General features: G+C 35.2%; 1 protein-coding gene across 4 annotated transcripts; it reads right to left on the reverse strand.

The window, feature by feature from the left end:
- Positions 1 to 1,006: 1,006 nt before the first annotated feature.
- LOC124287657 (synaptonemal complex protein 1-like) lies at positions 1,007 to 26,144 on the reverse strand. 4 transcript variants are annotated; one of them, XM_046724160.1, is made up of 31 exons: positions 26,044 to 26,144; positions 25,186 to 25,368; positions 24,653 to 24,707; positions 24,370 to 24,518; positions 24,130 to 24,195; positions 22,825 to 22,892; positions 22,397 to 22,470; positions 22,172 to 22,230; positions 21,440 to 21,509; positions 19,098 to 19,171; positions 17,127 to 17,235; positions 15,954 to 16,048; positions 15,410 to 15,594; positions 15,049 to 15,116; positions 13,987 to 14,048; positions 13,383 to 13,499; positions 11,965 to 12,069; positions 10,969 to 11,072; positions 10,058 to 10,175; positions 9,727 to 9,797; positions 9,068 to 9,149; positions 8,638 to 8,763; positions 7,759 to 7,947; positions 6,781 to 6,978; positions 5,093 to 5,173; positions 4,876 to 4,947; positions 4,365 to 4,493; positions 3,771 to 3,984; positions 2,925 to 3,110; positions 1,807 to 1,905; positions 1,007 to 1,236 (listed from the first exon to the last, which is right to left on the reverse strand). In XM_046724160.1, the coding sequence occupies exons 2-28, from the start codon at positions 25,255 to 25,257 to the stop codon at positions 3,940 to 3,942; spliced, it is 2,643 nt and encodes an 880-aa protein (XP_046580116.1). In that variant the 5' UTR covers positions 25,258 to 25,368; positions 26,044 to 26,144; the 3' UTR covers positions 1,007 to 1,236; positions 1,807 to 1,905; positions 2,925 to 3,110; positions 3,771 to 3,939. The 4 variants fall into 4 exon arrangements, with proteins under 4 accessions (XP_046580116.1, XP_046580117.1, XP_046580118.1 ...); XM_046724161.1 differs by lacking the exon at positions 26,044 to 26,144 and adding an exon at positions 25,899 to 26,037 and having other exon boundaries at positions 25,186 to 25,348; XM_046724162.1 differs by lacking the exon at positions 26,044 to 26,144 and adding an exon at positions 25,899 to 26,037 and having other exon boundaries at positions 9,727 to 9,788.
- Between the last annotated feature and the right edge of the window lie 221 nt (positions 26,145 to 26,365).

Below are 26,365 nucleotides of genomic sequence, written 5' to 3' on the forward strand. Positions count from 1 at the left end.
ACCTGGAAGGAGTTCAATATTCCCATGTGTTGAGTTACACCTGTATCACATTGGGGTTTTCTCTCACATTAAAATGATATGACATAATATAGTTGCAAAACTGTGAAGCACCATAAACATCTCTCATTTATATCACATTCTAGAAAGGCCAATATCCATGCAAATCTTCTGTGTTCTTGCCAAATTATTACATGCACAAACATGGAAATTTGAAAACTGGTAGTCTTGAGCACATACTTTGTGTACCCTTCTGTCAAGTGTAAATTGGCATGGCTCCCATCGCCAAAAGAGTGAAACATAATGCCATTTAAAAGCGGTCAAATGTAACATGTGAAATTGGGGACTACAGTTTCTTAGTAAAGTACAAACACTGGTACATGTTGGATTGAGGCACCTAATCACCAGCACTGGATCGCTGAGTTTGTTTGTTGCTTCACTCTGAGAGTGTGGTTTTGAATCCCAGATGGAAACAACCTTGAAAAGTACTAGAATCTGTACTTACCGGTAACTGAGGAAGTGTAATCCCAAATAGAACCTATGTTATATTTGACCACTTTCTGAAAGGCATTGTGAATTCAAAGTTTGTTACTGTATCCATTAGTGGACACGTTGTCTTGTGACAAAACAAGCTGGAAAGCAGGGAAAATAAACAATGATTTATGATGTCAACAAATGCAAATATGAACAACAGTCTTCATGTTTGGACAAAACCACAAAAATATTGTAGACAGAGAAATAGTAAGTACCAGTACTCATTATAGCTGTTTTATATTATCATTAAATATTGTGTAAATCAATTTATGAACATGGGGAATCCAAATCTTTATCTCTCTCTATTACAAACAAAACATTAAGCACATTGAGTAACAACAACAGTTTTGCAAGTAACCATGAAATGTGTGTCATGACTTTAACTAAGATAATAATGGATTCATCTTTACATTATTTATTGATGTAAACAAACCATCCCACAAGTATATAATCATATGATCAATGTTGGAGGGTAGGGTCAAGCATTTAGCCAACCTGTACAAAGCAACCAAATTAAAAATGATGCAAAAATTAATCTTCAGGACCAAATCCAAACACTGAGTCTAAATCAAACCAGGCTATATCATCTTTTTCACCCTTCTTGTTTTTTTGGTACAACCTTTCCCTTGGGGATCCTTTGAAAAACTTTGTGGTATTCTTGGAAGGAGTGTGTCTGACATGGGTAGGTTGTTTGTCTACCTTCATCTGAAATCCAACATTCATTGGTATCATTAATATATGTTAAATTCATATCAACCAAACAACTATTTGGTTACATGTAGAACTATACACATTAAACATGGGGTAGACATAAATACACATGAAACATGGAATCACAAACTGGGTTTTTACCAACAATGGACAAGGCTTATCATAAAGTTAAGAAAGATAGAAATATGCCTACTGAACTAATATTTTGAAAGCAGCAGGACACTTTTGTAAAATTGTTATACAACATCATATAGTCTGAACTTACTGTCCATAACTGCTGTCATTATTTATTTATCCTCTTTCAGATGTCTTCTGATATGCATTTAGAGTATTTTCCTTTTTCTGATGTGGGAGTTTTGATAACCTATAACAATTTATTGACAATGATTGTCAATGATTCTCAGCTGTAATCCTGTACTGCTTCATCTGAGTGACAGACTTTAAAAATGTCACATAAAGAAAACAAAATCATACCTGTAGACAGCCTTAAATAAGACCTGAAAGCTTTCATGGGCAGCAAATTCTTTATTGTTTGTATGATTTACATAAGTTCAGATATAGTACCTTTTGTGTATTTTCCCTGCTGCTAATCAGTTCTCCATATTGGTTTGGTAAGAGTTCTTTAAATTTCTCCCTTTCTTCGTGCATGGCACACTTTGAAACCTGTAAAGTATATGGTAATGTTCATTTGTTTTTACTTTCATTTAGTTTGACACCCAAACCAACCTTACAACCCCCAAAGCCAGTCCATAGCAAAATGGCCAAAAGCCTATGTTGCTCCCTCAAGGAGCTGCAGATTCAACATGTGAGCACAAGAAGATTGATCATTACTGGAATAACAGTCATTGGGTTAGAGTTGACATTATTATTGTCAATTCATGCCCAAACAGCTTAGCACATAACAATGACAAGAATAAGCAATTAGAATAGTTTCATCCAGGTTGATTTACAATAATGGAAAAACAACAATTTAAACATATCTGACAGGCTGTGATAATATATTTGGTTACGAGAGGGCAATTGTTCTTTAACACTGCTGTTAGCAGTATGACCGAAATCATCATATGACATATATAGTACACTCTTAACTGTTGCCATGTATTAAGTACAATATGTTTCATAATAACCATATGTAAAAGGATATTCAACAACTAAATGCTTAAGAATGAGAACACCTGCATTTAGCATGTGATACCTGTTCCCTCGTCCTTTTGCACATACACCTTACTACATTGTATTTGAAATGCATAACTTGGGCCAGGTTATCATCTCATACAGGACCACTCAGGAACATTTATGAAATACGTAAGGACTACTTGCCAATTTTACCCTTTATCAAAATACGTACTTTTTACTGCTTTATGTTTCTCTTCTATCTGTTCAGCTACATGATTGGACATATGTACTATGTATAGAATAACATAAATGGTACTCAAAACCTATTTCATTTTCATTAAAAAAAATATGAGACTTGATGTTGTAAAGTTTTAGTTTTAATTCCACACATTTCTTCACTGTCACCACAGTTAAGCTTCTGTGCAGAACTTTGTGGCTCCATGTATTTTTTTGAAATAGTTAAAAGGCAAATGTTATGGGATGACATGCCCAGTTGTGTTTAACTAACAATTCAGTTAGTTAATGTTTGATACTGGACAAAGGAGCTGTGGTTTAGGAAACTTTACCTCTCTTTTCTCCTTGAGTTTAACAGGTGGACCCCGAGGGACTCTAACAAGAGGTGTTTTCTGTGTTGCCTCAATTCTCATATCTGGTGTTGCTACCTTTGGAGATGGTTTCACTTTAGGTGAGGGGCGTATCAAGACTGGTGTAGTTTTGGCATTTTTCATCTGCCTTACATCAATATTCTCCAGCTGAAGTGAAACAAGTAACAATAATACTGCACCATAACACATCAATAAACAATGTAAAGTGTATGCTGGGGCATGATAGGGTCTTTTTAACAATTAAATGCCTACCAATAATCTTTTCTAAGAGGTAGTTGCTTAGGAAATAGCAGAACATTTACACCAAGAAAGTCAAGAGGGAAGGAAATATGATATTGCATTACCTGAATTAGATGTAATAAGTTACCTGTAACTGTCAGCATCACATATCTCTGCCATAGCAGGGTATGAAACTCCCAAACATTTCAGCCAGACCACATGGCTGGTTTGATGTAACACTTGCTAGTCATAACCAAAACTTACCTGCCCACAAAAAAAATACTAATATACATGTCTAAATTTTAACCCGACCGTCGGGCAGGTGAATTTAGAAGAACCCATCCCGGGCGGTCGGGCAGGTAGATATTTCGAATGCTGGCCATTTTAACAATTTGGCATCCAATATTTGGGTTATCAGTCTAGAACTGAGATTGTAGGAAAGGAGGATTGTTCATACCTCAACATAACCAACTCATGTCATGCATTATTAGATATAGGAATGACAGAAGCTACCAGATTAAGTCATGTTTATGACAGGAATTTGACCTTATGATCAATGTGATGATAACCAATTTTGAGTACAAATACCTCAACCTCCATCAATTCTGTCGAAGAATCTGAGTCTGATGCTGAGTGGTTTCCTGAATCATCATGTGATGAAAAGGCAACCTTTCTCCTCTTTGATACTGAGTTCACATTCCGCAGAATGCTTCTCTGTGGAGTTTTGAATGCACTCTGAGGTGTCCTTGTTTGCGGGCTATTGGGAGAGCTGTCTCTGCTTTGACACTTGTGGTGTTGTAGCCTAAAGAACAAACAAATATAGCTGATCTTAGCTGATCTGACTATAAACTTAATCTCAGCCAAAGAAAACAGATAATGGTCCATATGAAAGGATAGTGAATATAAGATTGTGGTTCAGCTTTATTTGTTCTGTAATTCTGAGTGGATAATGTATTAATAGTGCAGGGCTATCCATTTGGAGAGAATTTAGGAGCATGGACAAGTGGAGAGGCCATGAAAAATGGAACATATGTTTTGAAGCCTACCATGCATGTACCAAATTGCAACACATAGTATCCTGTTTCTATATGTCTGCTATGGCAACCATGCATTTCCATATGTATATTTGTCATCATTTTTTATACCGAACTTGGAAAATTAGTAACAGGTACAAATACCAACTGGAGGATTTGAAATTGCTACAGGTGAGGACATTGGACTTGTCTGTGTAAGAGCACTTGATGTACGCTTTTTCTGTTTTGATTGCTTCATGGTCCTTATCTCATCCTGTAGCTGAGATATTTTAGTCTCCTGTAAGAGAATGGAGGTTTTATAATGGTCCTAAATACATATACCAATAATCTGTACATGTAAGCATGTAATATTGTAACAATAATAAATGTACCTTTAGTGGAATGCTTTTTTCATTTGAGACAAATCATAAGTCCCTTTTCCATCTATGGCATGTTGCAAACTCTTATAATAGACAAATAAGTCAGCACATTCAAACCAAAAATGAAGGTGAAGCAACTGATGTCAGAAGGAAGAGAACATATGTCATGCCTACATTCATCATGATCTTATAAAATAACTATTTTCAAAATAATCAGCATTATATAGATGGACAAATAGATATCTCTGGATTATCAGCACAGAATAAAACTTAATCCATCAAGTCAGGACTTTTTCTTACCTTCTGTCCAAATTTCTTTTCCAAGTTCTCAGTTTTCTTCCTTTGTTGTGACAACTGAGACAAAACTTCATTCTGTAAATGGAACAAAATTGTCAGAGGCTCATTATAACTAAAAAAGTGATAATTTTGTCATAAGTGATATGTTTACATGCATTAATTCTTTGATCAATTAATGGTCTTTTTGACTCATTTGTAGATCACAAAATATTTTGGTCACCTTCTCAGATATTTCCTTGTTTAAGTTTACTTTCATTTCTTCCAGTTCTTTCTTCATCTCTCCACACTGGTCATCATTTTGCTGAAATATTGTTATTTGAGTAATTATTGCAATGAAAGTTAAGATATGCACAGTTTTTCATGACACTGCAATCTAAAGAGTCCACTTACGTAATTGAAGTTATTCAAGAGGGAGGCTTCTCAATAACACACTTAATATCAGAAATGAGACAAAAATGCTCCTGAGCACAAGCTTAATAATAAGAGAAAAAAAATAAGGTTTATTAAAGAGAGCAATGTGTGAGCAAAAGTTTATTCAAAAATGTCAGATGTTAAAACTGTTCTTAATATCACACATGCAGTGTCAGAACATAAAGTTATATAATCAAAATTATGACAAGACCGTTGACGTAACTCCCAGGACTTTCAAACAAATGGTAAATGGCAACTTTGTTTACAATCAAGAAATATGTGCCTAAAAAGTGAGCTTAAAATCAACTTAAGTTAATATGCCTTATAAACCAGTTTAAACAAGAAGACAAAGTCATCAATATCCCCCGCCACGGCAAAATACTCTGTATGAATATGTCTACTAGTTATGATTATGTCAAATGTTTTGGAGTGTATACAGCAAAGTGGAAGGAGAGTATTGAAAGGTTTTTAAGATCTCCTCCAGAAAGCAGCACTACCACCAAATTCAGTTGAAGCCTAACTTGTTGCAATGGAAATGCAACAAGATGACATCCTCATAGTCACAGCCTAAGTTATGTTTCCTTGGAAACAGCAAAAAATAAAATTCATATCTAGGTCTAACCCCCAAAAGGCACATCTAGGGATCATGCTTGATATGTGTACCAAGTTTGATGAAGCAAGCATGTATAGTTTGGGAGATCTGCTCCGGACAAGATGACATCCTCATAGTCACAGCCTAAGTCGTTTCCATGGAAACCGAAAAAAATAAAGTTCATATCTGGGTCTAACTCCCAAAGAGCACATCTAGGGATCATGCTTGATATGTGTACCAAGTTTGATGAAGCTAGCATGTGTAGTTTGGGAGATCTGCTCCAGACAAGATGACATCCTCATAGTCACAGCCTAAGTCATGTTTCCATGGAAACCGCAAAAAATAAAATTAGAATCTAGGTCTACCCCCCCAAAAGGCACATCTAGGGATCATGGTTGACATGTGTACCAAGTTTGGTTAAGCTATCATGAATAGTTTAGGAGATATGCTTCGGACAATGTGTGACAGACGCACAGACGGACGGACGGAACTCGTTTCTATATCCCTCACAACTTTGTTGTTGCGGGGGATAAAAAATAATATCATATTCCCAGTGAGGCCAAAACAATGAATCTGACATAATACAATCAAATACACGATATAATATCATTATTTTGGTTGTTGTAAAAAAATTATTTTAACCTCAAGAAATTGTCCGCAAATAACAGTAATGATAATACGAGATGAACACAGTAAACATAGATAAATTCCAAACATATCTGAGAAACAATCAAAGCATCTTGATTCATTTTTTCATAATCCATACTGAAAGGCATTTCTGTTGCAGGATTCTTATAGTCAGTAAGTATCAATTCATTAAAGATTTCCATTATGATACATACCATGATATATCAAGAATATCAAAAAAACAATCAAGTGTGAGTGAGAAAAGGAGAACAAAGCACCTGTTTCAAAGATGTAAACTGATCAGATTTAGATCGTAAGAGTTCCAGCTCTTTTTCCTTCTGTTGTACAATCTTGCCATTTTCTTGTTTGTACTTTTCCATGGTAGCCATCATCTGTGAGAGCTGGAATTCACATCGTTCCTCTGTGTCTTTCTTCTCCATCAAACCATTCTCTAGTTTTACTTTCATTTCTTCCATCTGCAAAACATTAAGTATACTGTATATCTAAATGAACCATATATAATACCCAGTAGATCTAATAAGATGCCATTAACACAACTACAATAAGCAACATAACTTATGTCTCATTGCTTGTAACCAATAACACTGCCACAAGGAATAGTTTTGTTATACCGGTGTTCCTTTCGGCTACTGCTACCTTAATTTAACAGTGCTAATTTCAAACCCTGATAAATAATCATGTACATTGTTTCATCCACCTTTAATAAATGCTTCTTGAGGTGTTTTGTAAACAAACAGGGTCTTTATATTAATAGAAATACCATGGCATATTTCTGATGATGAGTAAGTCAGAAGACATCCCGGAGAATACAGTTACACTTGCTATGACTCAACAAAATTACTGACTCTAGAAATTGAGACATTTACATGTAAAATACAGTTATAAAAACTCAACGGACCAAGTTTGTTATAACTGTAGTTCGTTATACGCATTTGACTGAAATATACAGCCAATGTCCGGGACAGGAAACAGTTATGACCGTCAGTTCATGTTCATTACAACTGTATTCAAGCAGACAAACCACAAACAAATAATTTATGTAGCAAAACTAATGTAGAGGACTCTACATTTGGACCCTTTTGATTTTTCTCAGCAAAGAAAGGTGAAATACTAATGTAAATGAGAATGAGTGGCAAACAAGATTATAAAGACCTGAGACCCTTGTGAAAAAACATTCATGTCTATGTTTCATTGGACACTTCAGATTTTATGATCATAGAAAGATTCCTCAGTACCTGTTTCAGTGCCTGTTCTTCCCTCCACTTTGCCATCTTCAAGTCATCATCTGATATCATTAGTTTTGATTTCATGTCATCAAATTCAAGTTTGAATGTGTCCATTTGTTCCTGTAGTTCATCATACTCCCTTGATTTGCATTCTGTACTCTTCACTTGAGAAGTTAATTTTGACTTCAAGCCTTTGATCTGAAAGTAAACAACTGGTTGATCAAACCTAGTGAACTGGTTCAGTGGTTATATGACATATCCCAGTTGAGTGCATCACCGCCTGACTGCCTGTTCCAGACTCAGCTATTTTCAGACAGCCACCAAACAGCTGGAATATTGCTGAGCGTGCTATTTCAAATTTGACAACAAACAAATATGACAAGTGTTCACAGAAATGACCATCACTGTTAAGCACTATACTATAAGCTAGGTTACACTTCATACACATGCTTTGGTAATCTGCATGGATTTTTGGGATCTATTTTGCATCAAAGTCCTAAAAAGGTTCTTTCATAACATGACCACTGAATACAGGTGTTTAACTGCATACACCAAAGAATGCATGTTTAAGTCACATCCAAAGACATGGATGTAAATTCACTAAATGTGCTGCAAATGAATAATTGCAGCTGAAAAATAGAGGCATGGGCAGTTAAACATTTTGAAGACATGTAACACATCTGTAGGTGCCAAGACTAGCAAGAACCTTAAAACAAAACTAGTTTCTTCAAAAATCCAGTTATTGTACGAAAACCATGACAGCAAACTGATCTGTGGATCTGGTGAAGTTAACGCTTAATGTAAACCTCTGAATATTGGCAGTGTGTATGGCACAACAAGAACAGTGATTATATTTATCTTAAATGCTTATAAACCTGTTATATTTACCTCTTTTTCCAGTTCTCTGATCTGCTTATTCTTTGTAGTAATCTCTCCTTTCAAGTCTTTGTGCTTTCCTTCTAGACTTGACATTTGTTTTGTCTTTGACTGTATCTCCTTATCCAAGTGTTTATCCTGTAACAGTTATATACATGGTTATGTGTTCAGGCTCTACTTGTATGAAATAAACAACAAACTTATGTATACATCCCATAGAAATGACAACATAAATAGTAATGCATAAAACACATATACTGATATGGGTGTGGTATCATTGTACTCTCATTGTATGGGACTCATGTTATGAATTACAACAGAACAATATAACTACAAAGCCACTTCATAATGTCTTACTTCAGAACTGAAATTAGTACAAATTCAATAGGTAAGTTTGTCAAGCGTCAAAAAAAACAAAAGACAGAGATAAATGCCTACTTACCTGTTCTGTCTTTTCATCTCTCAACGTGTCAACGATATCTTGCAGTTCTTCTGTTTTCTGTGTCAACTGTTCATTTTCCTCCCTGAATATAATCATAATTACAAAGATATAATGATGTCATATTTGTAGACATTAACATAGGGGTCTCCATGGGTCTATTGGGGAACTTTAATAATTATTCCACAAGTACCTGTAGACATCATGGCTATATAGTACAGAGAAAGCCCTAGACTCACTAAAACTTTGCTAAATATGTAAAATTAGATTTGATGAAAGAGCAAAAGAAAGTTCTAATTGTATAAATTCTTATAACAAATAATCAACATGTTCAATACATAGTATGTTGTTCATAACCACAAGCAGGTTCCCTCCTTGTTTCTGTAACTTGCTATGGGTGAATATGTGTCTGATTACAGTTTACCAAGATTATTTATCAACTTCCAGGATTAAACAGTTATTTGTTCAAAACTGGTACAGGATACACTTTAGTCTTTAAGATGTTCATGGTGTGCCCTTTTTAATTTAAGTGTGCAAAGAAGAAGTTTGAACAATACTGATAACAGTTAAACAATTATGGCCAAAATTTGTTGCACTAGAAACAAAACACTAAAGAGTTTGGGAAAGACCATTTGAAAAAATAACCATCACAAAAGACTTACTTCATATGGATCACACTTTCATTCAACTTCCTACATTCATCCTCTGTTTTCCTGAGGTCCTTTTGTAACATCTGTCCAAAAACAATAAACAAGCAAACATAGAACTCATTTCATGGGCTATGCAAACTATCAAAAAGTATTATGACCCAACCCATAAAAATTAAAAAAGAATTTCACACTACATTCAATGCATAATGAGTGAATAAGTTGGGTTTCTAATTTAATAGCGCAGCAAGTCAATTTTTACAGTGAAAAAATATTACTTCTCCAAATACTTCAAAGAGAATAATGTATCTATCAGTACACTCATAATGCAATAATGTAAACAAACCTCATAGTCTTTATTTAACTTCTTAGCTTCGCTATCTAAGGATTTAATATCCTGTTCTTTGGAACTGAGTTCTCTTCGAGTGTTGTCAAGCAAAATGGAAGTATTTGTCACCTTCTCCCTGAAGAAAGATAACAAGGTCCATAATCAATATGGAATTACATGTATACCATAACATTGTCTACATTTTGTAACGAAGATAGTCAATAAAAGCAAAATGTTAATAGAGGCAAAGATGCCACTCTTGCTGAGACATTTAAGGTATATTCTGTGTAAACTTAAAGGTATCACTATTATATAAGAGTGAGATCCCATGTGATCACATCACATTAAAAACTTCGTGGGTTTTAAAAGAATTTGAAATTTCTTGCACATAAAAAGGGTATGTAATGGGATCTTTTTGATCAAATTAATGTGAGTGGACAATTTGTGATGTGAGCAGCATTAACTTGCTTCTCTAGAAAACTTCAAAACAAACATATACCATATATGTTTCAGATTTTCATACATTTTCAACGTTTTACAAAGGTTATTAATGTCATCATTTCCAGCTATAATGTCGCTAAAATTTAATCTTTGTGCTTTTTCTTTTAACAAGATCATGCTAAAACCATTTGTAAATGCTTCTATTCCATGTCATGTACAAATCCAATGTCAGATAATGACCAAACACATCTTGATAAATTTTCAGCTTCATTGCCATGTGGTTTCAATATTTTAATTAAAAACATATTTTTTTTAAATTATTTTACTGGCATACAAAAATGTGAATATCACTGTTTCAGATTCCAACACCTGGAGCTATAGTCAAAAATGTATCTCAAGGATTTTTTTCAGTTTGATTTGTTAAAATTTTGAAAATAATATTGAAGGAAACTACGTGTGGAGAAACCTTCTGGCAAAGTCAAACTTACTTTTCTGCCATCAGAGACTGTTGTAGATCAAGAAATTCTGAGCTGAAAGCATGTTGCTGATTTTCCAAAATCTGACACTGTTGCTTTATCTTTAGAATTTCTTCCTGTTGGTTAATTGTGAAAAATGAAATCAATAATTCTGAACATTATTTAAATATATCACAGCATATCTTTCAAATAAATCATGATTATCATGAGAAAGTTTTATCAAAATGAGATGAAAATCATGAAGAATCGAGATCAATAAAATATTTATTAATAATTGATGCTAAATTTTTTGTCTAAAATATACTTCCATGTCACTGTAGCTCACATGGATATGTAATTGAAAATGTTAACAGAGATGTTAACTTAACAAAAGCTGGTGTCAGTATGGATATTGAAATATTTTCTGCACAAAGTTTTACTCATTTACATTAATACATCTAATACATGTATCTGATATGATGGAATCACAAGGAGAAACATACATGCGAAAGTTCAGCTCCCTGTGTTTTGCAATTTGGCAGGAAAAGAAGTATACAAGCCAAAATATAAATTTTGAGAGACTGAAAAACAATATTCAAAACAGCCAAAATTTAAACTTTGCAAAAAACATACATGATGAATCACACAACAAATTAAACAAAACCTGGAGTGAAAATGATTGAGAAATGACCAAAAAAGTACATTTTTCAATATGTTAGCTATACTGAAAATCAGAATCCAATGTCTTGAGCAAATTCAGATATAATTATTTGTAGGAATAGCTTCATTAGTTTAGATGATTCTGAGCAAAGGATGTTCATAGACAACACAGACTCTGACAGACGCAGGCCAAGCATGCTATAACATATCTTCACTTGATATTCATTGAGCTAAAATCCAAGTTACATTTGAGCATACATTTAGTATGTAAATTATAAGTTAAGATTCCAATACGTGTATTTTCTGTCATAAAGTGACTCAGAGACATCTATCAAATAATTTAAGCTGAAAAGGTTTCACTGAACTAACATGTTTCTCTTGAACTGTGATGTCGCAGGTGGCAATTCTGTCAAGCAAGCGTTTGTTCTCTTCCTCCTTTTGTACTTTTTCTGTTTGTTCAAGCTCAACAGTTTTCTGGAATAAGATTAATAGTATATTCATGTGCCACATATTCCTGTGGAGTTATGTCTTGGCCAATGATGTCAAAATGAACTTAAAAGTGGCATTAGACTCTGCTGAATCAGATGCTCCAGCCACCACTCTCCTCCTCCCCCCTCCCCCCCCCACCCCCTAACTTTTATGATACTGATGATTTTTAAAGCTAATGATTACCATCATTACTAGTACACAGGGACAATATCTCACAATTGAACAGGATGCTTAAAGGATATTCTAGTATATACACATATTTGCACTTTACATGTATATCCGGGACCTATGTTCATAGAAATTGGTATTAATTCACTCTCAGCCCATGGAACACCAACAGAGAAAACGTCAATGTTTGTTGTTTCTTGTGAATGTGAAGTAATGTTTTAAGACAGCAGGACCTCAGTGGACATGTCCATTCTATGCTACTCTTGTCTATGTCTCTCATCCTACTAATTCCATATACTGTGTGAATGTTTGTTGCTTTACATCTTTTTTTTATTATTCTATTTGTATCATGGCATTTATAAAATCAAATCTTAGCCAATCAGAACAATGCCATATCATGACTAACAAAACAGCCACCCAAAAAGTACATTAACTTCTTTGAGTGGCATTTTAGACTGAGTTGAGAGTCAGATAAGGACAAACTTTATCACTTTTGAAACAATGATGAACTTCTTTATTCAAGTGGTGCAATGTTACGAGGAAGATACAGATTCTTGTATCATATCATACCTGCCAGACAATGACATAAAACAGCCACCCAAAAGTACAGAATCTGTTTTGAAACATCACACCACCTGAATAAAGAAGTTGTTCATCTATAAAGTTCATCCTTATCCGAAAGTACATTTTAAACGTATCAACCTAGACTGGAAATATAACAAAGGAGACAAAGCTGCTGACAATACAATCATGTAAAAAATATTCTAAACTAATTTATGGACCTGCGCTACAGGAATGGCCACTCCATTTACATATAGCTGTAGATGTATATGCATTAATTACTTTTTACACGATTCATATAAGTACAAATGGAAACTGCTTTACAATAAATGAAAAGTGATTTCATTTGGCCAATACAAAAATCTAGATATTAAAGTCAACTTAACAGAACCTTTGACAGAAACTCAGGGGCATGTTTTTTCAGTTACTGATTTATTACTTTTCAATGGAATATCTCCTATTTCGGCAGACCATATTGAATTTTTTTAAATACTTTTGTAACATGAATTATTGCATCAAATAATACAAATATATCAATACCATAATAAAAGTCATAATAATACATATACCTGTAACTCCAAAGTGTGTTGCTTTGTTTCATGCAGTTCACCTATAAGTCGTCTTTGATCTTCTTTTAAGCATGCATTGTCATTCATCTTTTCATCAATAGTCCTCTGATACTCACTCTGTTAGAGTAAAAATATTTTCACTAAACATAGTATTAATTATTACTTTATATCTACATTGACACACATAAAATACTAGTTTGAATAGAGATTTCAAAACCAAAACAGGCACAACACATTAACAAGGTTAGTTCATATGCTAAACAGAAATATTTCTTTTTCACTCAAATCAAATCTTTTGTGAAAGTGACAAGCATCATAACAACTGATTTGTCTTACAACACTGAAATCAATGTGAAAATATCATAACTGAGGTCATTCAGAGTACAAGAAAAAAGAAAAAGATTTCAAACTATTTTTAAAAGTTGGAATTTTTATCTTTTCAGCTTGTTTCAGAACAAAAATAAATCTGAATACCATTGTTACTACAATTATTTCTAAGCAGGTAGTTTCTGACAATATTTAAAAATACTTCTCAACTATTACACAATGAGTTCAGACCTACTCTGCCCTATGTGATGAATAAGAAATGAAAAAATCTACTTACAATGTCCCTGTTCAAAGCATTCACAGTTCCTTCCAGTTCAGTCTTCTCAAGTGTAAGAACATCTGTGTTTAGAATAATGTGCAGAAAAATGAAAAATATGCATAGGCACCTTTAACCACTAAATGGATTCCCATGTCCAGTTGTAATATATATTTCATTCTGCTACATTTAGGCAACAATAGCCACAATATCAATGGTACAGAAGCCAGGTATGATGTGAAAGGTTTTTACGTGATGATGTACTCAATAAGCTTATTTGTCCTCAAGTCATACAAACCAACACTGATTTAATACACTGAGTTTTCATTCTTAATTTGTTTCATCTGAACATTTTGTCATACCTTATTGATATTTGGGGATATTTGAACAGAGGCTGATGGATTTGACTGAAATCATTCAGTGATCTAATAGTGATTAATTTGTGTGCCATGGCACTGTAAATATTGAAATGGCACGAATGAAATATTTTCACATATTTTCACCTAAAATTATACAAAAATACTCATGATTCATTTAATGGAAGATGCAATACATTTGACCGATTCAAATTATTGAAAACGTGTTTTTGCACCCCATGAAACTATTTATTGGTACCCTATATCTCACAGCTTAACATGGACGTGGCCAGTTTAAATTCCAGTGCCCATAACAGATCACATTTTGGAGGTGAGGTGAAATTGGGTTTAACGTCGTGTTGGAGAATATTTCGCTCATATACGACGTGCATGCGTGTGTATGTGCGGCTGCTTGTACTAGCCCAGACTGAAGCTGGTTTTATAGTGCTAGCCCACTGAGATACCATGCTGCAGTGAAGCATGAATACCCCACTCAGACACATTATACTGACTCTGAGCCGACCAGTCCTTGTTGTACCCATTAATGCCGAGCGCCAGGCAGGGAGCAACAAGTACCATATTTTAACGTCTTTTGGTATGACGCGGTCGGGGATCGAACCCGCGACCTTACGCACCGGGCAGACGCTCTATCACATGATTTCAGCATTCTTGTGAGTGGTAGCAGGAATATTCCGAAGCAGTCACAGTGCCTGAAAGTGAAGTTTACCTTTGGAACTCTTTAGGTTTTCAGACAGCGATGACATTTCTGATAACTGTTGTTCATATTTCTTACAGCTGAAAAAACAAAAAAAACTGTGATCACTGTTTTTTTTAAAATACACAGACAGTTGTGAAATAATTAAACTCCATGAAATCACTGAAAGCTTTCAAACATAATCCATCAGGTAATATTGATACACTCTCCATTCACTAACACCAATCAGTTTCACAAGATCTAAGTCTGTTACTGATGTTAACAATGAAGCGAAACTACCTGATTGGAATGATGCATCATAAGCAAACATAATCACAATCTTATAAATTCTGGTAACTGGATATGATGGCAAACAATCAAAGTGGTATCATACATTTCAACTTGTGAAAGTAGGCTGCAGTTTAAACCATCAATTTGTTGCTGCAGGGATGATAGTTTAGTCTCATATTCAGTTCTGGAAGAAACCACAGTCTGTTCCAGAAGGCTCTTGGCCTCTTTCAAGTTTTCCAGTTCAGCAAATAGCTCTTTCAATTTTTCTTCATTCTGGACTTTTTCTTCCTATAATGATAATAAATATTCACTGTTAGTCAATTCAAGGTGACAGGAGTCTGCACCCATTGAAGTATGACAAAAGTGATGTGTAATGTCACAGTAATACTATTTGAATAAATCTTGCATACACTAACAAGCATAAGTGGGTGGATGCTTTTTTAAGCAAAAGGAAGTAACACTCATAAGTATGTACAATGAGCATTGTCACACAATGTTCGTTCTTATAACACTCATGGCATCCTCCTCTGTCTCAATAAGTGTTTGAGTGTGATGTGGGTGATAAACATTACTTCATAAGCCTAATGTCAAATATTTTGTATTTAAATTCTTCGCTGAAGTTCAGTTCACCATTTACAACTGACAACCTGTAAACAGTGAAGCTGCTCTGACGTTGTAACCAAGTCACTCTCTTTGGATTTAATTTCTGCAAGCTGTTGTTCAGACTTCTGATGGAACGAGGCTGTAAAGAGAGGTGAGGTGAAATTGGGTTTAACATCGTACATAAGAATATTTCGGTAATATGACGACGTGCATACATGTGTATGTGTGGCTGCTTGTACTAGCCCAGACTTAAGCTGGTTTTATAGTGCTAGTTTAATGAGATACCATGCCACAGATAAGCATGAATACCTCACCGGATGGCTTCAAACATTGCAGTGTGAAGTCAGGTGGAGTGCATTTGGACAAGTCCTTCTAAAGCCACAGATGCATGACTTGCAAGTAAAGAAAACTTAGATTCCTGTATTCTGTTGTTCAACGAGAGATATACTGACATGTTTGCATTCTTTTGAGAAAGAAACAGCCATTGGTTCTCGAAGGCCACAGAACCAGCATGGAACAATGTAGGAATCAATGGCTGGCCCATCACTGACACTTCTTTAACAGCTAGGGTTCCAGCTGTGTATCAAGTTCTTGCTTACATAACCAAATTGTCGTACCTGCAAATTTTTTACTCAATGTCCCAAAGAATTGTTTTCAGAAAGTTCTATGAAATGTGAATGTTGGCTGTCAAAATATTTCAAAGCATTTGTAGGTTATTAATACAACATGAAATTCTTTTTCATGTCTCTTTGGTAGTTCAGTACGGATGGACAACATCAAATAAATCCACATAGTTCAATTCAAGGCAAGCTTTTTAATAGTTTTGGGGCTCAATTCAATTTCTGGCAAGCTTTTCAATAGTTACTGGAGCTCAATTCAAATTCGGACAAGCGATTCAATAGTTAATGGAGCTCAATTCAAATTTAGGCAAACCTTTCAATAGTTACTGGAGTAACAGATACTTACATGACTTTGTATAACCGTTTTATTGAAAATTTGCTAAATGAGTTAGGACATATGTAATAATTAACATCTTCTTGTTATCAATTCCTTACAAATATTACAAAGCCCCAAATCTATCTGTGTAATAATACTCATAGTTGTTATCATCCAAGCAGGATGTGACAATCAAAGGAAACACTTTGTTATAACCATATATCTGAGTGGGTGAAGAAGGGGATAGATAAACTAAAGCATTAAATGTAACACTTTGTTACCATTGCTTTGTTCTAAAGTATGTATCTTTTCATCATTTCTCTGCAGCATTGTTCTGACGTCTCTGATTTCTATGTCTTTTTCATCACACTGATCCATTAAAACTTTCAGCTGAAACACAGACACAAAAAGATATATTAACTATCAATAGTGTATTATGTGACTAATTTCTTCTACAAACTAAAACTGATTAAAACATTATAACATATTCATATAATCATATTATACTGATTATTATTTTAGATATGTTTCAGTGTCTTATCCTACATATCATCACAGTCTAAGTAAACTTGGGCTCAGGATTATTCGTTACACTGCTATTACTGAGTCTAACAAACCCTAGTAGAAGGTTGTGTCAGACAATATTTTATAACCTAAAAAGGAATTTGCTTTGGTTCACAGAGCTTGACAAAAATACAAATGAATAACAACATAAAATATGACATTACTAAAAACATAAAAAGAGATAAATATGTGCTTAAATAGACTTAAATGAATAAGATGATAACTGGACATTCAACATTTGTTTAAAATTGCAATACTTTGAGGTACAAAAGACGTTCGAGCTCGTTTAGTCTTGGTGATTGGCACTGTATAGCAGCGGCCCGAAGGTAAAAGCTAATATACTCTAGTTTTAACAAATTTGTTGTGTCATTAATGGTTGTTTCAGAAGTTGAAAGTACTTGCCGCTCATAGAGAAGTGAAAGATTATCAAAAGTGACCCGAGCTATTTTAATAGCTGTATTTACAATGTTGTTAAGTTTTGATTTGTTTTTGACTGAAAGAGACTCGCACTGAGAAGAAAAAGTGAGTATACTCTGTATAAAAGTGGTATAAAACAACATCATAACAGATTTGGAAATGTTAAAAGATCGCAGTTTGCACATTAGATGGAGGCGTTGTTGACATTTACTATACAGGGCATCTATGTTGGTGTTCCACGTTAACCTGCTATCAATAAAAGTTCCAAGGTACTTGTACTCAGTGACTGTCTCAATTGGTTCATTATTAATGAACAAAGGTGGTACTGTTGGGGAGTTAGTTCTGAAATCAATACAGAGTTCTGTTGTCTTTTTCACATTTAAAATCAAATGATTCTCTGTACACCCTGATGTGAAATTCTTTACATTATCTCTGTATCATCGTTCTGACTTGTAATCATACATCTGACCAACAGTGGCTGCATCATCAGCAAACTTCACATTTATACAGTTATTTCCTTTGCTAGTGCAGTCACTGGTGTATAGAGTGAACAGAACTGGTGACATAACACAACCTGCGGCGCTCCTGTATTGATAACCTTTGAGCGACCTATGACGTCCAATCAAATGCGAGACGGCGGAACGGATTTAACCAATCAGACAATGGCTACTGTTTAGGGTTTGGCGGGACTTACAAAATTCTCCGGTCACTGGCACTGATCTCTCAACAAACGAAAATCCGCATAAAACACGGATATTTGACCTGCAGTATATACGCTTAGGGCTTTCTGATGACATGGTTACCATTAGCTAATATGTCCACAAGCTGACATCCTTGAATATTGACAAAAACGCTATTTTCAGCGACTGTTTACTCACTGGTGTGGCGTGCTGCATATGTATCACTAAGAAGCGATCATGCAGAAAAAAGCATTCGGAATCGTTTGGGTACAAACTTTTTCGCGGTAAAAGTTCAAAAGGTGTGTGCGAATGTCAACTTTCGCGATTTGGTAAGCTGTGTTCTGATTGGTCAGCTGAAAAGGTTAGACTCAGTATAAGCAGTGTAACGAATGATACTGAACCTAAGTTTACTTAGACAGCATATCATCATTAAGTCCACCTCTAAAACAATAAATTCCGATCACCATGCCTTCAATATACTTCAACTAACTTATGGCATCAGCATTCACATTTCTACACCCCAGAGTTTGTTGGGGGTACAGCAGGTGTTACCAGTAGTAAATAAAACAAAAACATGACATATATCCATGCCTGAATTTCAGCATCAGTCAGTTTGCTTTCTAATGCTTCTTCAAGCCTGCTACGGTCATCCCTTTCAAGCTGCACTGAAAAATTCAATATTGTCATAACAATTAGGAATCAGTGCTGTATAGGAAATGTTTAGCAACATATGCAGTAGCCAATTATTATTTTCTAGTTGTTCTAAATACAACTTAAGATTAAGTTTGGTAATGCAAGGAAGGCAAAACTTTGCTTTACAAATTACAAGTAAGGGTCATATCATTCAATATAGATTTTGAAATCAGTGCAGTTAATCCAATTGTACCTGGAATTTGAATGTGAAATACATTTAATAACGAGCATGATTAATATGATGACAACTACCCATCAATGCTTATTCTTAGTACAATGGTAATGTGTTCCTTTAATTCAATGGAAAGAACACTAGACGCACTATGTACTAAGCTTAGATCCTATGCTTACACAATGTCAAGGAAGGGACTGAATCCATCTCTTGTGTCACCCATTGTGTGTCTGAAACTGATCCAGAAAGAAACTCTGCCAAAGTGTCTTTTCGGTAGTGAGCTGTGGGACTCTCTCAGCCAAACTGAGATTGTTATGCTTGAAAGCTCCAGAGGCATGTCATAAAGACAATCCAAGGCCTCCCAAAGAGAACTAGGACTGATGTGTGTCTTGGTCTCCTGGGTCTACTACCTCTGGAAGCAGAGATAGATAGAAAGAAACTCTTGTTTGCCGGAAACCTCATAAACATGAGCACATTCTACCTTCCTCACCAGGTGTTTTTGACAAGGCTACTGTGCTTTGTTCATGGTGTGTGTGCACAACCGTGAAGTTTCATTCCTGATCTGATGAGTCTCCTTCAGAAGTATCAGTTGACAAATGTGCTAGACGACTACTTGTCAACTGGCATATTTCCACATAAGGCTTCGTGGAAACAAAGCGTGAAAGCCGCTGTTTGGAAGTTCCATTTCTCTTCTTGGACTGATAGGATAACAGTTGATCCAGTTGTTCGCACAGATACACAGAGATCTGTTTGTTCATCCAGCATGGACTTTGTCTCAGGGGAGACCACCGATACCGAACCTCGTCCAAGTTCCTGGTGCTGGTATATTCCAGCATCAGAGACATTAAAGATACTGTGTACCTGTGCGAGAAGTGTGGAAGGATATATAGTGATTCTTGTGTTCATGCTGTCATGCAGTGTGATAACTTACTCTCTGTGAGAGATCAGCTGTGGTGTGAACTGATCAATATTGGCCTTGTGGACTTCAGTGTATGGTTCCACAACTTGTCAGACATTGAGATGGTGTTGTGTCTTCTGTCATACAGGCCTCAGTATGGACTGAATGCGGAAGACCAGAGAACATTCACCAGTGTGGCTGTAAGGTACATTCATCTGATGTGCAGCGAAGTCACACAGCACTAAGCAGTGCAGCCAGCTTTCTGAGAGACAATGTCACGTAACAATGTGACAGTGGTGTAAATATTACCTTTCGCAACTTGTATTTGTACTCTCCCAACTTGGAGGATAAATAAAGAATATATAAATGACAACAAGCATGATTAATATTATGACAAGTACCCATCAATGCTTATTCTTAGTACAATAAAGTAATGTGTTCCTTGAATAGAATGTGTAAAATACCTCTGTAACTCATAGGTGGGTATATGTTTGCAGGTGTAGTGACATAACAGTTTTTTCTACAATTATTGCCATACCAGGAAAATTGATAAAGGGTATGCTGATTGAAACCATACACAACCAGTCAAATATATTTCCCCGAGATTGAGCAGCTGTAAACAAACGTTACATAGGTTATAATTGGGATTACACTTTCTCAGTAAAGTACAGATTCTAGTACTTTTGTTAGGATGAGTCCCATCTGGAATTCGAACCCACACTCTCAAAGTCAGCCACATACTCGCCAGCACACAAAGTCAGCAATCTAACACACTCAACCATCGCAGCTTCCACATAAATGGAAGTCGGACAACTGGTAGTCCAGATTACACACTTTGTGTACACCTCTGACAAGTGTAAACTGACATGACTCCCAATGCCTAAACCTATCAGTACACCATGCCTTTTAGAAGTGGTCAAATGTAATATACCGGTATGTTATATTTGGTATTACACTTTCTCAGTAACATACACAAGCAAATATGGACTTTCATGTCAAAGTCCTGTAATGTTTCTTTACTTTAGTTGGAGGTGCTCACAGATAGGCAAATACTGTGAATATGGTAAATGTACTAAACAGATAAAAATGATGATTGCTAGTAACAATTCATACACCTTCACTCAAAGATAATACAAGAAATATGTTGACCAAAACTAAGTATTTGCTTACACTGATTGACAAGCCTGTTGCAACTTTCAGTGGTTGTGATTTTCAGTTTCTTGAATTCTGCAGACAGCTCCTTGAATCAGATATAATATTATGTATAAGGTATATTAATCATGTCACTTTCTTTAAAAAGGTTGCAGATTTCTGATCAAAGTGAAAACTGTCATTTCATCAACATAATGATTTTTTCTCGACTATTTGCAACAGATGATTAAGGTCATAATAAAACTGCAAACAAGAATATGGAAATATAAGAAAATTTGTTATAAAAACCTGTGAATATTTAATTATGCTACTTTAGGATATGCCTCAGACTACTGTTTTGAAATAACAGCTGGGATGATAATTACAGACAACAGACAAAACACCAGGTTTGAGCTGAAAGAAAACCCATTGATTTGGCAGTTCACCTTGATACAGATGTCACATGTAATTCGAGAAATCCAAAAATAGCAACTTCCACACTACAATAATTCTTTAGGTACTGACATATCATGACATAATCAATGCAGTGCAAAGTTTATCTTAAAGAAAACCTCATGCTTTGTCATTGATAAGCTTGGATTTTCCATCTTATTTATCCCTGCAGAATATTACACATGGACACTAAATGCTGAATAACATTGTAAAAAAAATGTGATTGTATTACAGTAGCCACACCATATGTTATAGCCACAGAATTTGTCAGGATTGGTAAAGCTGCAAGATATGAATAATGGATGATATATCATTTACCTCAAACTGCTGAAGGTGATCCTTCTCCAAATACTTCAGTTCTGTTCTTTCCGTTTCACCTGGAAATAAATCATAAAATGATAATCCGAAGAAAACTGAAAATAATAGCTATCGTTATGTGATTGTGATCTCTCTTATAAATAAAATAGTTATTACAAGATGTCAAGCATATTTTCTGCCAGTTATACCAGTTCATTATTTTGTGCAAGTATTGACTTTACTTACAATGTTGCAGTTTTTCCTCCAGTTTGACGGCATGGTCCTTGAGAATATTACAGAGCTGTCTTGTAGAGCTGATTCTAAAATTTGGAGAGGTTAAGCAACTATATTAACTAATACCATTATACCTGTGTTAGGTTGACTGACTCTGACTTTTTGTACATCCTTTTTGTAAATGAAAGTTTACACTATTATGTTAGTTCCACACCTGCACTAAGATAGAAGCTGTGACACCCAATCTATCAAGACACCATGGTTAAATACCCAAGATCTTCTAAAATTCTCTCCAACCAGATTGACCAATTCTAACACATGGTGCCAACTACCAGTAATTTGCGATGTCTTTTATTTGTCTCAGGTGGTATCAGTGGTCCATGGATACATTGACTCTGGATGTGCAGAGAACATACAATCATGATTATTGTATAAATTACCTCTGAACAATATCCTCTCTATTGCCCATTTCTTCCTGGAGTTTCAAGCTTAGATTTTCATTCTGGAGCTGAGAACAAGAGAAACAAGCAATTCACTCGTTAGTTGTAATCATTTAGTTCAAAGTGTTTAAAATTCCTATGTGACTTAGAGCATTGCATCTCCCATCTCCCAAATAGAAAACACGTCATTCAAACAACACCATCACTATGCATATCCAAGGCTGCATATTACTGTACCCATCACTGCTTGCATGATGCAGTGGATACAGCACCAGCCCAGAGAGGTCTGTGCTTCAATTCCGTATCTGCTTCATACCTTAAAAAGTTGGTACATGTGCTTGTTTCCTAAGCCTAGCTCTTAGCATAAAGGGAAAAAACAAGGGCTGGTCGGGTCACTCTGTCTGCAAAGGTGTATCTTTTAACATTGTCATTAGCTCTAAAGAATTTGAAATCTACTGTAGATATTGGGCTGATATCAGCCTCTAGGCTGCTCTACAAAAATCCCTGGGGTAGATTTACTAATACCAGTACCACTGAACGTATTTTCTGTGCATGATCGGAAGGAAGCTTAAGGTTAGGGTTAGCAGGGTTAGGGTTAGACTCCTATATACAACAACTGGAAGTAGCTAAAACAATGGTACCGGTAAAAGTAAAGTGCTCCAATTCCTGCAATCAATCATAAAAAGTCAAATGCGTTAATGTTATCAGGCTCAGTATACAGTGCTTATGATAGTCAATATGCTCTGAAAATAATTCATTAGGACTAATTTCAAAAGATTCAATATATTTAGGCACAAATATGCATTACCTGTATTAACTGTAGAATATTTAATTATAAGCATCTCTTTCCATTTGATCCTAACAAAATCTATTAGTTTAGAGGTTAAAAAATATCACCCATTACAATGTTCATTTTGGAACACATTTTGTTTTGGGGTATTTTTGTAACAAGGGGGAGGAAAGTACTACTTGCACAGTTGTAACTTCTGTCAAAATACCAAGAATCATAACTTTGTATCATACAGTTTTGTGAAAGCACCAATTTCCCCAATGCATGATTTACCCCAGTTTGTGTTGCACTTGTATCTTAGCTTTGAGCTAGAAATATTTAAAGGGATGTTATGTCTAATGTTGTTCAGATGCTTGCTGGGGTGACAAGGCTTTCTTTGACAGCTATGAAGCCATAAAACAATTATCAGGTAAACTGGCTTATTGTTATGGGGTACAAACTATGTGCCACAAAGAGTTGGCATTCAATCTCTTTTCTCCACAACAAACAATAGATCTGAAAAAAGTCATGCTCACCTGAAGCTCTAAAATTGACTTTCGAAGTGATTCATTTGTTGTAGATGCCTCATGTATCTTCTTCTCCTGAAAATGTCAAATATTCTTTCAGCAAACATATGAATCTGAAGTCCTAATTACCATCCTATTTACATAGTACAGACAAAAACAGATCTACAATAGTGAATTTATACTTGTTATTTTAACACATTTATTGAAGTAAAATACTACAATAAAATAAACCTTAACAGTTTTGATTACCTTTTGTTTCAGTTCAATTTCAGTTTGAACTTTCCACTTTCGAATTTTGTCTGCCTCTTGATGAAGTTTTGCATGGAGTGATGAAAGGCGCTCTGTGCCAACATCCTGATTTTGCCCCAGCTTACTCTGATTATTGATGTTTTGGTTCTCTAAAAAACAGGCAAGAAAACTTTGATGAGCCATGACAGAGTATAACATATGAAAAAAGGCAACATTTAAATTGTTATTTGGTAGTTAAAATAACATAATGTTATTTGCAGGCATGCACAGGTTTACTACTTACCATTTGAACGGTGGAAAGGAGTAGGAGCTGAAGTCCTTACTGTTGAAGCTGGAGGCTGTTCAAAAGTATAGCAAAGCACATAAACATATAATAGATGTACTTCCTTTCAAATTTCCGCAGAAATACAGCTACATAATTCATACATTGTATTCCATGTATTCTGATGGTATTTAAATTTTCAGTTTGAAGTTCTTTAATGGTTTAAGCAAAATGTGAATTGTGATGAATTTGTGGTGGACTGTCAGCACATTTATTTGAAACGTAGGGTCTCTTAAATCTAAACTTTTAAAAATTATAAATACACTTTCTTTTCGAAATATGTCATATCAAAAACTGATGGGTGTTTTAAAATTATACACAGAATAAATTCCCAGCATTTCTTGTTTGTTGCAACTCAACAGTTTATTGGTCTCTTTTTTCATGATTTTCACTTACATTGTAAGTTACAATCTGACAGATTAAATTCTGAGAAGATATAAATCCCTGCAGAAGTATTTTTGTAACCAGTCAAAACAATGATAATCTTAAAATACCTCAAAATTGAACAAAGATGTATTTTCTGTATGTGTTAATGGTTTGAATACTGGTGGTCTTGCTTGTTTCATTGTCCACTTTCACTTCAACGCTTCCAGAATTCACGTTTTCAACTCCAGTGGAATTGTAATTCTCCTATGTAGGCTGATGTGATCAGTTCTTCTGTCAGAAACAAAATTATTCTGAAAATAAGTCAAATAATTAAATAATTAGGATCTAGCTGCTTCTCATCTACGCAAATGACATTTCTAGTTATCCACACTTTCATTCTTCTTGTTTTATCTCAACATCATGCCCGCATCACACAGTTGGGACCAGGGTATCTGTCTCCATTTACAAAATGTATATCATTGTACCTCATGGCAAAGGAATTTACTCAGATTATCAACCACTAGTTGGAAAGCTGCAATATTGTTGACTCACACTGATTGTGGCCCAATCAACAAAAACGAAATATACATCAATCGTGCTTCTAATTTGTATCATCGCTTTTTGGCTAATTTATGCTTTTATCAACAGACAAATTGAGGGCCACGTAGGTTGGATACTCCAGAATGCAACAGTGCCCAAGCTCTGTAACAGATTTAGGCTAACAAACGGTAGACTCCACAGACCAGAAATTATCAGGACTTTCAGTCTTCGAGTTTTTAGAGATGTCTTCTACGCCGGTCGAAACAAATGAGCTACATGAAAGGGATATAAAGTTACGTACCTGCTGCGTTAGTTGTTTAAAAAGAACTGACAGCCACGTACAACGACGTACAACGACGATCACACGACAGGTTAGGGCCACAATATTATATTGTTTGTAAACAGTGTCAGTCAGTCGGCCCCCCTGTCGTCTGCTGTAATCTTACCTGCAGCGCCATCTGTTGAAAAGTTGACGGTCGTAAACGCTAGCTCCATATATTTCCCGAATAACTCTGCTGTTTAACATTGTTTTGTTGTCAAACCTGCTGATACAGTGTACATTATCAGATGATTGTCAGGAAAAATAACTTTGGAAAACCAAGCACAACTCCAATGAAATACTAAAAACTTCAAGTAATGTAGTGTACTTGAACAAGGGCAGGTAACTCCCATGCTGTTTTCTTGTCACTTTTTAAAAAATCACGTTGAAAGAAGTTGTTCGAGCCACAAGTACTCATATGAAGTTATACGTTATTTGGACAAGTACAT

This window comes from Haliotis rubra, unplaced genomic scaffold, assembly GCF_003918875.1.
Source record: "Haliotis rubra isolate DU_JTF1 unplaced genomic scaffold, ASM391887v1 Scf403, whole genome shotgun sequence".
Classification (NCBI taxonomy): domain Eukaryota; kingdom Metazoa; phylum Mollusca; class Gastropoda; order Lepetellida; family Haliotidae; genus Haliotis; species Haliotis rubra.